This window comes from Crocuta crocuta, unplaced genomic scaffold, assembly GCF_008692635.1.
Source record: "Crocuta crocuta isolate KB4526 unplaced genomic scaffold, BGI_CrCroc_1.0 scaffold382, whole genome shotgun sequence".
NCBI classification, from domain to species: Eukaryota; Metazoa; Chordata; class Mammalia; order Carnivora; family Hyaenidae; genus Crocuta; species Crocuta crocuta.
The window spans coordinates 1,173,550-1,187,183 of record NW_027531873.1 but is presented as its reverse complement, the minus strand read 5'-3'; the positions used below and the strand labels follow the sequence as shown (position 1 = coordinate 1,187,183).

General features: G+C 45.3%; 1 protein-coding gene and 1 pseudogene across 4 annotated transcripts in view; one reads left to right on the top strand and one right to left on the bottom strand.

Moving 5' to 3' along the window:
• The window catches only part of KIAA1549L (KIAA1549 like), a 254,572-nt gene that overhangs the window by 194,358 nt on the left and 46,580 nt on the right, over positions 1–13,634 (top strand). For all 4 annotated transcript variants that reach the window (XM_077772817.1, XM_077772815.1, XM_077772816.1 and 1 more), the window contains 2 exons: positions 5,681–5,898; positions 12,757–12,886. In XM_077772817.1, coding sequence (XP_077628943.1) covers positions 5,681–5,898; positions 12,757–12,886 — 348 coding nt within the window. The remainder of the gene's footprint in view (positions 1–5,680; positions 5,899–12,756; positions 12,887–13,634) is intronic.
• Positions 1,086–2,297, bottom strand: LOC144238905 (forkhead box protein H1 pseudogene; annotated as a pseudogene).

The window sequence follows — 13,634 nt, the reverse complement described above, 5'->3', positions numbered from 1 at the left end:
GTAGGATGGAAGGGGTTTGAGTTGATAAAGAGCCAGCAGAGATAACATGGTACAGACAGGAATGTGGTCTGCTACATGGGCTTTGAAATGACTTTTACTCCTTTTAGCAAGCTTGAAACAACCCCCTGACTGCTTCCAGGAGGCTATCACTGCATATCATGGTGTTAATCCATCTTCCTAAGAGTCTGGAAAAATTTGGTAACATACTCCAGAGAATGATGATTTAACCAAAGAAAACAGATGGATGGATGGAGAGTAGGTAGGGGCGGGTTAGAGAAGAGCGAGAGGGCAAGCCAGGGAAAGAGTATCTGCCATTTCTCTACCTCCCACAGCAGAATGGTCAGTAGGCTGAAAATATTTATGAACTTTTAAGAACATGTGATGTGAAACTTGCATGTGAACATTAACCTCACACGTGCATATATGCACATACTTCAGTTTTCTGTCTTTGTCCTGCTGTTGTGTTGACTGTTGATTTCATTTGTTTATACTCTGCTGCTGTTACCTACAATGTGTGGGAAATTTCCAAGGCTTTAAAGCCTTTTTGCCATCACACCTCAAGGAACATGCCAGGCCCCTGTATATCTTGGTGTTGAAACCATATCAGGAGCTAATCCTCATTCCCCCATCTGGGTCACATAGGATTCAGGAAGCTCCTCTTGCTTTCTGGATGGGAAGACTGAGCTGGCATAAAGGTGTTATGGGTTGCAGTTGATCAATTTTGGGGTTGTTTTGTTTTTGGTTTATTCCTTTACTGTTCTCTTTCCCCAAAAAGGTGCTCCCTCACTCCCAGGCAGATGAGGGAGGACAAGACTTTATGCTGGAGCCACCATTTAGTTCTCCTTCCCCCATCCCAGAGCCAGGGAGGGGAAGTGACACATAGGGAAGATGGATGGAAGAAAGGATAGATGGACAGAGAGAGAGCCAGAGAGAGTAGGATCAGGAAGGCGCTACTCCAAGCAAAGCCCCATTCCTTCCAGTCTTGCCTCTGGAAGTAGGAGCGGCATGACTGACCACTGGGGCCAGGGTGGTGCCCAGCTGGGTCACAGCCCTTTGTGGGGTACTCCAGTAAACATCGTGGATTCTCAGCACCGCTGGTGCCTAGTGTTTCTGTGGTCACAGACACCTCTTGGTCTTCTTGGCCTTGATTTCCCAACAAACCAGTGGTGGCAGGAAGGGGTAGGAGAAAAAAGCACCCCTACCCTGGGAGCCTCACAAGCTGTGTCAGGAGAGCAGCCCCCTGGCTTGGAGGCAGCTGGATCCCGGATGTGGCTAACCCATGCATCATAAATGCTCTTATTGAGGGGCATCCCCTGGAAGACGGCATCTGGATCCCAGAACAACCATGAGGGGCTGTGCATTTGAGGGGCCACCCCCTAGTAGGCTGGGCCAGTTGAAGGTGGGCACTGGGGATATAGGATATGGATAGTAGTGGGGTCAAGGGCATTGTCACATTGGGAGTGTAGATAGGCAAGTAGGAGATGGGCAGCTGCCCCCAAAGTGAAGGCCTCTGACTTCCACTGGTCACCCACCTAGGATCTGGGGTACTCTGCAGTAAGTGGAGAGGCAGGCTCTGTGCTCAGGGGAGAGGGGTGAGAGCCTCCTGGTCCCCCCTGGAAAGTCTTCCCCTCTGCTCTGCTGAGCCTGGGGAAGGGACAAAGGGGCCACAGAGGCCTCTCAGAGGACAGCACTGGAGTGTGCACCACCTCCTCACCACTGTGCCCAGAGCCGGCTGGACCTGGGATGCTCCATGGTGACCCCTCCCTGGGGTCCCCTAGCAGAGACTTTATGCTAATGCCCTCCCTGGGTGGTGGCTGGGAAACGGGGAGCTGGTATCATCAGCTATGCAGCATGTAAGGGCTCAGGTCCTTGGCAAAGTCTCCCCACATGCCCCTGCTCTGCCAGTGCCAACACAGGGCTGTGTTGTACGGCCCCAGCCCTTCATCTGGCATCAGGCTCACGATGACCACTCAGAAGTTGCCCTTGACCTGGGGCTCCCTGGCATCTTTAGGCACCTTGCGGGAACCTTGGTTGGAGGAGAGGTTGTGGCAGATGGAATCCTTCCAGCCCTTACGGTCATCCCTGAAGAAGGGAAATGTGGCTTGGACCTGATGGATAAGCTGGGCCAGCTTCAGCCTGTGGGAGGGTGTGGCCTGGACCACTCAGGCAACCATGGCCACTAAGTAAGTGTAGGAGGGCTTGTTATGCCACAGGTATCTCTGCTTCCTCCCCTTGGGGGGCTGGGAAGACAACTCCAACCTGGGAAGCCCCAGGCATGGGTCGCTGCAGGTCCCCATGCAGGGGAGGCAAGCAGTGTGGGCAGGGGCCTGGCCCTGTGGAGGGTGCAAGGCAGGGGGGCAGTGTGGTGAGGCAGGGTTGGGGGCCTTAGGCCCAAGGTTCATCCATTTTTAGAAGGAACTGGTTATAGACTTACAGAGCACTTCTCTGCCAGTCTTCCCATTTTTTAGACAAAGAAACAGGCCAGAGGGTCAGGTGGCTTGCCCAGAGTCACACAGTAGTTATTGTGATAGCCATGATACGATGTACAGGTCCCCTGAATCCCTGTCTAGTGCTCCTTCCCTCTCTCTGACTCACTGTGGCCCATTAGTGAAAACTAGCATTGTGCTTAAAAGAGCACAGACTCTTCAAGGATTTGAATCCAGCCTTTCTACTTACTCTTCTTGTGACCTTAGTCAGGTTAGTTCATTTTTCTGTGCCTCGGTATTTCCATTTGTAAAATGGGGCTATTGGGAAGATCAAATGAATTAATATAAGTAAAACCCTTAGAACAGTGCTTAGCACACAATAAGTACATTATCATTGGTATTATTATTATTATTAGTCAGCCAACAAACAAGGATTTGTTGATCATTTATCATTTTATATTTCTTGGTTCTATAATTTGGGGACCTGTATGTCTTCTCAAAGCCAGTCATGCCCACCGAGTCTTTTGTTGGGCACACTTCTGCCACCAGACAAACAGCCCAGTGATTGCAGACCTCTGAGGTTGTCACTGATGCACTGCTAACTGCTCTTGATCAGGATGTCCTGCCCAGTGTGGACCTAGATAATGGCTGCCATGCCTGGATCTTTAAACCCCAGCTTGGCTATGTGAATATGGGGACATATTCTACATCTTAGCTAAATTCAACATATCACTCCCTTTTTCTGCCAGGCCCATCATCCCATCCCAGTAGGAGAACAGATGAGCATTTTGCCTGTCCAGAAATGGATACTTGTTCCATTTTGGTAGTTAAAGGAATGGACCTTGCTGGCATTTGGATTGGAAAAGAGCCCTGAACTGTCCTCTGTAATTTGCTGCCTTGTAGCATTTAAGGCAGATTGTCTTATAATTTTCTTCCTTCTTCTCTTATGGTTGACTTGTTTCAGTGAAGAAACCACAATCCCAAAGCCATAAATTTTCCTTTTATGAATTATGGGTAATTCTTTTAAATATTATTTTAAAGAAAACATAATAACCGCATAGAATGTTCAGAAGAAAAAAGAAAAATCACTATAATCTCACTGTCTTAGCACATCCTGTTTTCATTTTCTGTAGTACCTCCTCCTCAAACTTTTGATCAAGCTCATATATATGTTAGAATCTTCTACAGACAACTTCCTATCTTGTATCTTAAACATTTGCAGTATTGCTATGGCCTTTGGGATGGTGATTATGAGGAGGTATCCCACTGATTGGAAAAGTGATCTCCCATTGTTCAGATCTTCCAGATATTTTTTGGTTTTAGTTTTAGTTCTGGTTATTATATGTGAGTTCTGGTTATTATATGTTATTATATGTAAGCGGCCGACTTCAGCTTAGGTAATGGTCTCACAGTTTGTGAGTTTGAGCCCTGCATCAAGCTCTGTGCTGACAGCTCAGGGCCTGGAGTCTGCTTTGGATTCTGTGTGTGTGTCTCTCTTTCTGTGACCCTCACCTGCTCACATTCTGTGTCTTTCTCTCTCTCAAAAATAAATAAACATTTAAAAAAATTCAAATGTCTTTATTCTGACAGAATTTTAGATTGACGTAAGAGTTGCAATCATAGTACAAAAAGCCCCATCGGTTCTTTACCTACCCCGGGTGTGAACATCTTACATAACCACAGAATAATTATCAAACCGAAAAAATTAACATTTGTACTCTGTGATTGCCTAATCTGCAGACTTAATTTGAATTTCACTGGTTTTCCAGCTAATGTCTCTTTCCCGTTCCCAGGATCCAGTCCAAGATCCCACATAGCATTTAGTTGTGTCCTTAGTCTCCTCCGGTCTGGAATGGTTCCTCAGTCATTCTTTGTGACCATTCTTTGTCTCATGACCACTGGCCAGTTATCACGTACAATGTCCCTCAGTCTGGGTGTGTCTAATGTTTTCTCATGATTGGATTGAAGTTATGCATTTTTGGCATAACTACGGGGTGAGAGGCCCTTTTGTCAGCATCATATCAGGAAATACATGATACCGATATGTCTGATTACTGGGATATTAACTCTCATCTCTGACTTGGAAGCTCTCTTGGAATGCTGCTTAAGCAGAGATTCCAGAATTGGGATTCCTGGCTCAGAGGATGTCATACCAGCTTCTTCTCCCTTCTAGTTTTCTTGGTGACAAGTGGAATAAGGGAACAATTAAGACCTGTGAGATGCTACCAGCCTAAAGATATCATTAAGGCTCAGGCTGGGGAGATCTTTGCAAAAGTTAGAGAAAGTATGCTGTAAAAATAAAAACATCTAACACGGAGCCTTGTGCTGGTGAACCTTGGGCCTCATCCTGTAGGTTGATATATATCTTACCACTGGATGTATTTCTCTTTATGAATTACAGAAAACTCTCTTAAAAATTATTTTAAATAAAACATAGTAACAACACTATACATGGTTGTATTCATATAGTCAAATCCGATTACAGACAGCTCTGATGGTCCTCTGTATAATCCAGTAGGTGTCAGGCTGAATTCATCCTTCAGCTTCATTCGTGGGTGTAACTTCCTCATCATTTGTTAGTTATTTAACATAGCCATCTGCTTGTATCTTTGACAAGTCAGAAGGTATGTTGGCCATGTTCCTTTTGATATGACCAGACTGGCTTTGCCCCATAGAGCAGAAACTGGCTGGCATTAGTGGCCATACAAGGCTTCAGAATTACCTATCTCTCAAAAAAGATACAGATTGACAAAAATAAGCTCTCACATGCAGGTTGGTAGAGCAGAAGGACCTTGGGAACAGCATGTCTGTTCTTCTCTTCTCCCTAAGCTCATCCCAACTCAGGTTCTTCAGGAACTGGCTATTGTATCCATCTGGGCACCAGCTAAATGGCCAGGGGAGGCCATTGGGTTCCTCAGAGCTAGAGCTAGAAATATGGCACCAAGTCAGAAGCTCCCACACAGGGGAACCAAGGGAGTTTAGGTGGGATCATCCCTACACCACAAAGGGTAGACTAGGGAGAAGAAGCCCATGATGGGAGGTCCAAGTGATGTAGGTGAGTGTCAGGCTCCACACTGTTTGTGGCCCACTGTTGGGGGCTGGTTTTGGAATGGGGCATAGGTGGGTCTGGCTGGCTTAAAGGACCTGAGGTGAAGCCTAGGACAGTTTTGTAGGAGTTGTGACCTGATGAAAACCTCCCACCTGTTGGCCATGCCTGGTCAGCCCTGGGCCTGAGACACTCTCTCTCTCCTCAGGTGAACAAAGCCCTGAAGCAGAAGTCAGACATTGAGCACTATCGGAACAAGCTACGCCTCAAAGCCAAGAGGAAGGGATATTACGACTTTCCACCGGTGGAGACAAACAAGGCTCAGACAGAAAGAAAAAAGATGTACGAGAAAACCCCAAAGGAAATCGAGCACGTTTTGGATCCAGACCCAGAACTGTGTGCCCCATTTGCTGAGTCTAAAAACAGGTGCAGTGTCTAAGGGCTTTTCTGATGGTCCCTGTACCATTACTGGGATGCGGGTAGAGGGTGCCTTGGGTAATACAGCCTTGGTCTCTCGATCTGTCCTTAGGACTGTGATCGTTGCTGGCTGCTGATCTGGACCATGCCGGTCTGTGCAAGCCAGTGTTCCATAATGAGTTTAGAAAAGAATAAAATTGAAGCCATTAAAAAAAATACTTGGGGAAACAACCATTATTGTCCTTTAGCTTAATAATATTTCCAAACCAGTAGCTGTTTCAGAGATGGATAAAGGTATAATCATCACCCACCTGGTTATGCAGCTTCCAGATCAAGGGACATTGTATTTTTCAATTAATTATTGGCTCTTGCGTAAGAAAAGCAAATTTCATGCCCTACCTTCTCACACAGCATCAGTAAGTACTTACCACACACCTACTCAGAGCTCTGTGCTGAGTTCATCTCTTTAATTCATAGATTTGTTCATGTACTTGACATTTGTCACTACCTACTCTGTATTGGGCACCATGCAAGCTGTTGAATACTCTCATGGTTATGTAGGCTTTTTCTCATTCATTCATTCATTCCACCCATTCAACATTTTATGGTAGACAAGACAGCCCAGTCATTGCTCTTATGGAACTCAAGGTCTGGTGGAAGTAAAAGAGAACTACCCCCAGAAGTTTGTTACTCATAAAAGCAGTGGGTGTTTGCAATGTGAGATCATGTAACAGCCTAAAAAGGGGACCTGGCCTCAGGGGGACCTGGTGAGGCCCAGCGGTTTGGATTGGCACCATCCCAAGCTTTGTCGCTCACTAAGCAGAGTGAGTGACCTCACCTACTGGTTTAGCAAAGCTAAACACGACCATCTTTCTTCTTTTCCTCCCCACCCTAAAGCACCTCCTTGGAAGCATTTTCATGGTTTGAGACCATCCCTTTCAAATATACATTCTTCTTAGCACCAGCCCCAGGGTTTAGGCGTGCCAGCTCTCTGATCCACGCCATACACAGCCTTGGCAGATCCACCCTCCACAAACCGAGTGAGACACGACAGCTCCAGGCCTGAGCATGTATTTGTTAAAACCAAATATGATTATGTGACAGGCTCAGATGGGATCACAAGATCAAGTTGGGAGGTGGGGCTCAATTTTATTAGTGAAATTGATATAATTTATTTCTAGTAAAGAAAAGAAGGAATTCTAAACCAGTGCATCATGTACCATGCTTCTAATTAGATGTGGTGGGTCTGATCAGCTGTTGATGTAAAAAGCACACTTTGACAGGGCTCACAATACATATGTCACCATGTTGATAACTGTAGAAAGGAGGAAAGATGGGTGTGGATTTTATAAGAAGGCTGGTGGCTTCTTTAGCTTGTATGCTGCACCTGGGGACTTGTTAGGGGCCTTCTACAGATCGGGGCAGAGAGTTGCTTTTCCCAGGTTTTCTGCTACCACTTGGGAAAAGAATCAAATCATGTGCAAATACAAGGAACTTAGCTTGGAAGTTATTTGGGAAATACATAAAGTATTTCAGTTGAAGCTTTTTGTAAGCAGAGTGGACACAACTTCTTTTCCATAGACCTGCATCTCCACTGCACACCAAAACCTCAGTCCAGATTCTCAAGGTCCTTCGATGGCCTGCTGATGCTGTGAGTGTGAGTGTGTAGTCCATTCTCCTTCTTCTGTTGAAGAAGTGATTGAACGACTCTCAAAATAATGTTTAAAAAAGTTTTTTTGACATTATGAAGGGAAAAATATGGAAGACCCTAAATTGGGTGAGGTGGGGGTAGGAATGGAGAGGAGATGAGAGCAAGGGATGGGAATGGAAAGGATTAACAGAGAAAAAGAGAGTGGCAGTGACTTGGTAATAAACTCCGAGGTGTTATTCTTTTTTTTTTTTTAAGTTTATTTATTTTGAAAGCGCGAGTGAGGGAGGAGCGGAGAGAGAGGGAGAGAGAGAGAATCCCAAGCAGCCCCACACAGGGGCTTGATCTCATGAACCTTGAGATCATGACCTGAGTGAAATCAAGAGTTGGATGCATAAGCAACAGAGCCACCAGGTGCCCCTCTGAGGTGGTGTTCTTGTCACGCTCTGTCATTGGGGAGGCTGCTGCCTCGCGTGTGGTGTCTGTTGTCACAGGTTGGAGTTACGTGTCCATTGGCACTCTCAGTTCAGCAGACGTTCTACCCTCAGTGACATCACTACTGCAAGGCACGCATGAGGGAATCGTTCTCCAGTCCGGGGGTAACCAGGATTTTATCCTGAGACCTAAATTAAATCAAATCAAAGACAACATTTAGATCCCAAATGTTGACTCATCCCCACATCTTTTAAAAGAGGCTTCACAGCTTTTTCTTTAAAGTCAGAAGAACACCCCCATTTTTACATTATAAACTCTTACCCGGAGGCACAAAGAACGTAATGTAACTGAGGCAGATGCTAGCAGAGCCCCCCTCACAGATCCCCATGGCTCCCACTGCTACTGTACATCCTACATCCAGCAGCATCCTACTTCCTGTGAGCATCTATGCCTCTGATTTGAGGGCTTTTTCTCAGCAGCCCCCACCGGAAATGCCACGTAGCCGATGCACTCTGGAGCAGTTTCAGTCAGTGACAGACAGCAGCTGATGGGTAAACACCCCAGCAGAAGAACTCTGAGGTGTAAGCCACCTGTTGTAAAAACTGCATTTTGTAGCTTCTGGATTTGTCTATTTGACTTTTGGGACTTGCCAACTCTGGAGAAACTGCCCCTCCCAGGGCTATCTAGCCAATTCCTAGAGATAGTCAAGGGCTGGGCTACAAAGGGTGCACCTTTTATATGTAAACCAAAGAGGCCCAAGCCCATGCCCCAACCACCTTCTTCACCTCGGGCTGTCACACTTGGGGCTTCAATCCCCCTGCCCTGACCACCTGAGGGCAGGGTACCTCACAACCAGGAACAGCCCCTATGTCCTAGGGGCTGCTGAAATTATTTCAGAAATCCAATCCAAAGCCCTGTGATACACCCCATTCCCTTGGAATTGTAAGTATAACAAGCTATCTTTTCAATGGGAGTCACCTCCTGATCTGTTGGTCTTGTCGTATCTAAATAAAATAAAGCCTACATTTTATTTTTTATTTTTTAAAAATGTTTTATTTATTTCTGAGAGAGAGAGAGAGAGAGACAGCGTGAGCAGGGGAGGGTCAGAGAGAGAGAGGGAGATACAGAATCCAAAGCAGGCTCCAGGCTCTGGGCTGTCTGTCAGCAAAGAGCCCGACACAGGTCTGAAACCCACAAACCATGAGATCATGACCTGAGCTGAAGTCGGATGCTTAACCGACTGAGCCACCCCAAAGCCTACATTTTAATGCAACTATGCCCCATACTTCTCCAGGAAGCTTGAGCCCCAGTTACCCAAAATACTAGTCTGCTGTATATCATACCCTTTATCGGCCTCCTTGTGGAGAATTCTCTCTCTCATTTTCCCACTTCCCAACTTGTGCCTCCTGGAAACTCTTCCCAAGTAAACCGTTTGTACTCACATCCTCGTAGAGCCTGCTTCCGGGGGGATCCCAACGTAAGGCAATAAACTTACAAAAACAGAGTTGCTCTGATGGAAGCAGGGCCCCCTCCTCTGCCTCACTGGCTTCCATTCCTTCCTTATGGAACCCTAGGTTTCCACAGAACACAGTTTGGGAACTACTTTCTTGAACTTTATTGTGAGATTTTTAAAAAAACCTAAAAATGTAAATGAAATATATCACTATCCACGCAGCAGTATTTTTAGAGTTTAAAACTTTTCAAGTTTGCAAGTTTCAAAATGTATTGCCTTTTAAACAATATAGCAAAATATAAACAAGAAATGAATGTACCTAATGGAACTCCATTCCATAGGTAATTCCTCTACCAAGAGCCTAATTTATTTCTGAGTAGTTGCTTACACACTAGGCACACATTGGTGGTCTGCTTAATTGAGATCCATGTTAAATAGCAGCGTTTAAGCTGGGGATCATAATGGAACACTGTCTTTGATGGAAAAGCAGACTGGAGTGCACCCCAGTGTCTAAGTGCTCACCCACGTCCAGGGTTCTTGAAAGGGCTCACAGTCTCCCTATTGTGTTTCTAATACTTCCAAAATAGCCTACTTAAATGTCAATTGCTAATCCTAGTATTTACTCCCCCCCACATCCTTATTAGTAAATCTTTTCTAAATGGGCTAATTGGCAATCTCAGGACAGTTGTAAAGTCTGCTTTTTGAAAAAGTGATTTGTAATTAGGTCAAGGATGAGAATTCTTTGGGGTATGCCTTAAAGTGGGAATCACGCTGTATCACAAGGTCATGCTCCATTCCTAAAAGAAGCTTCTAATTGCAGATAACAATTGGGCACTGTTTGTAATATTAGATTTAAGTTCCTATATTAGTCAGGATTCTTTTGGTTGCAAATGATGGCAACCCAGCATCAACTGGTTAAATACAAAGAGAATTCATCAGTGAATGTGAAAGGTCAAGGCTTCAGGCATGACCAGGTCCAAGGGGCCATACAACATCCCCGCTATTGGGCTTGCTTTCTCATCACTCTTAGCTGGTTCCTCTTCAGGCTCTTACCTCATAGTGGCAAACTGGCTGCCAGCAATTTTTGGCTTATATCCTGTCTTCTTAGAAACTTCAGTGCCATGAGAATGCCTCTTTCCTGGGTGCTCTAGTGAAAGCCCTGAGATTCAGTCTCATTGGACCAACTCATGTGCCTACCCTCTAACTGATCGTTGTGGCCATGGGGATGTGATGCTTGATGGTCGAGCCTGAATCAGAGGCTAACCACAACAGAAAGTGTAGCCTCCAAAGAATATCAGGGTGCTCTCACGAAAAGGTTATCAGGATATCAGGCAAGCAGAGGTCACAGAGGCTCTCTAAACACGTGTATGTAAGCTCCTCAGTGAGGGAGTAGGTCTACTAATGTCTATTTTATCCCCTAGGCTAATTGCAAGGATAGTGTTTTACCTTGTGAGCTCTAAGGTCTATTCTAGACTAACAGCATGTGACTCTTGTGCTGTCACTAAGTGGGTGTGTGATCATGAAGAGTAGGACGTATATGTATACCTGCTAGGTTTCTGGCTCCCTGCATAGTCACTGGGAATGAATAATGTGACCTCTTCACCTTCGACCCATGAGTGGATAGAATCTTGGAATGGAGACATAAAATAGGTGGTTGAGAATTCCCTGAAGATAGATGCTCTGAAATGCTAGTTATTCACAGGGAGGAATTGATTGTTGGATAAGGGCACAGTAGCCACCTTTGTCACTCTGCAATGTCATGTGAAACTACCCACCCATTGGGCCTCACTCCCCACTTGTAAGAATTGCCTCTTCTGGAAGAAAGCACAGCCACAACCCTCACTGCATTCTTGTTTCTTCTCCTCAAAAAGATGCCTTGAGGGGCACCTGGGTGGCTCAGTAGGTTAAGCGTCCTACTTGGGCTCAGGTCGTGATCTCATGGTTTGTCAGTTCAAGCCCTGTGTCGGGCTCTGTGCTGACAGCTCAGAGCCTGGAGCCTGCTTCGGACTCTGTGTCTCCCTCTCTCCCTGCCCCTCCCCTGCTCGCTCTGTCTCCGTCTCTGTCTCTGTCTCTCTCTCAAAAATTAATAAAACATTTTAGAAAAGATGCCTCGAATGGCAAGTGTAAGCAGACATTGGTGTCAAATGTATGCATTTCCTGAGGGAGCTGAGTGGAGCTTCTCAACATGCTACTCCCTGAGTCTGGAGTGTTCTGTGCAGGATTGGCACGAGGCTAGCTCTTTTTATGTCTCAGATGAACTGTCCCCCTCTATATCCTATCTGAAGTTGCCCCTATTTTAGCCATCCTTTGTCTCCTCATCTTTTTCTCTTTAAATGTATTTATTTATTTTGAGAGAGAGAGAGAGAGAACATGAATGCGGGAAGGGCAGAAAGTGAGAGAGAGAGCAAGAATCTCAAGCAGGCTACGCACTATTGGTGCAGAGCCCAGTGCAGAGCTTGGACTCACAAACCACAAGATCATGACTTGAGCTGAAACCAAGAGTTGGACACTTAAACAATTGAGCCACCCAGGCACCTGCACGTTATTTTTCTTAGTAGCATCTATCACCCTCTGAAATAATGTGAATTGTGTGTTTCCCTCATTAGAATGTAAGCTCCAGGAGAGCAGGGCCATGTCTGTCTTGCTCACTGTGGATCATTTTCATCTTCCACAGTGTACATGGTAGGCATTCGGTAAATATTGGATGGATGGATGGATGGATGGATGGATGGATGGATGGATGGATGGATGAGTGGGTGGATGGATGAGCTCCAAACTGCCTCTTGGTTTATGGCTCCTCAGCCCAGAAAGGAATCCACTGTTGGGAAGGTAGAAAAGAAAATCTATCCATATTCACAGTATTAAGTGGCCCATTAGCCACAGGGTTTATTAACACATCAGAGAGCCCTGCCTGTGAAGTCACGAAGATTAAAAAGAACAGCAGGCTGCTGAGTCAACAGTCAACAAAAGCAAAGTTGTTCTCCAGCATTTGCTGTCCTAGAGGGTCAAGGGAGAGTCCCCGGCCTTGCCATCAGCAGAATTTTAGATGAGGTTGTAGTGTTGCAATTGATTATAGTTACCTAGTTCCCATTAGAAGAGTATTTACAGTTCAGCCAAATGGCTATAGCATCTGGGAAAACAGAAACAAAAACAGAAACAATCTTTTATTCTACTCTTCCTATGGCCTCTGATGGTCAGAGAACAAATAGCATGAATCCTGAGATCTGCAAGGCATCCAAACCCTTCATTGGTTGCCTGTAGTTTGGATCAGTGGAGAATTCCATCTGTCAGGGCATTTGCTGCATCATAACAGTTGTTGGATTTTCTTCAGGCAACAGATGAAGAACTCTGTCTACCGAAGCCGGCAGTCTCTGAATAGCCCGAGTCCTGGGGAAACGGAGATGGACCTTCTGGTGACTCGGGAGCGACCCCGGCGTGGAATCCGTAACAGCGGATACGATGTAAGTGTCTGCTGGGCCAAGGTGAATATAGACTTTCCTTTCCCATAAGAGTAGTGGAGATAGAACACCCCAGAGTGTTTCACTTCACAGTATATTTGTGGAATTTAAAAGTGCACTAAAATGGCTGCTATTTTATTATTCCTTCTTACCTCTTTTGCAAGTAAGACTATGTGGAATGTGTCAGAGTAACAAATTATTGCTAAAAGGATTTTGATTTCTAAATCCAATCATTTTATGAATAGTACAATATTGATCTTAAGTCAACAGCAATTCTAAATGTCCTTAATTTTTTTCCCACTGTCCTTAAAACTCAGTAGGAACCATGGCTGTGGGTTACAGTTCATTTGAACACAGGCTCCTTTTAATGCATAGCAGGGTTGAGAAGTTGGATTTGTTCCTGATTTCATAACTCCTCAATATGCCATGGAAACCATGAGATGCCCAACAGAGCGATTTGGTGATTTCATATGATGAAGCCCATGCTTATGTTTGGTGATGTCTCCAAACTGGAAAAATTGTTCTAACCCCATCAAACTTCCCAGATAAGGAGTTATAATGTGGTACCTCACATCCAGTCACTCACATCCTGTTAAACGTAGTTGTATCCATGAACTCACATGAACGCAACTCTGGTAGAGACATTCAAGAATGCTTCACCCTACCCCAGGATTTCAGGTGGCCTTAAATCTACTCTTAGGTTTTATGAAAAAGATTTCTTTCCCATTCTCCTAAAACAGTTCTCTAATTA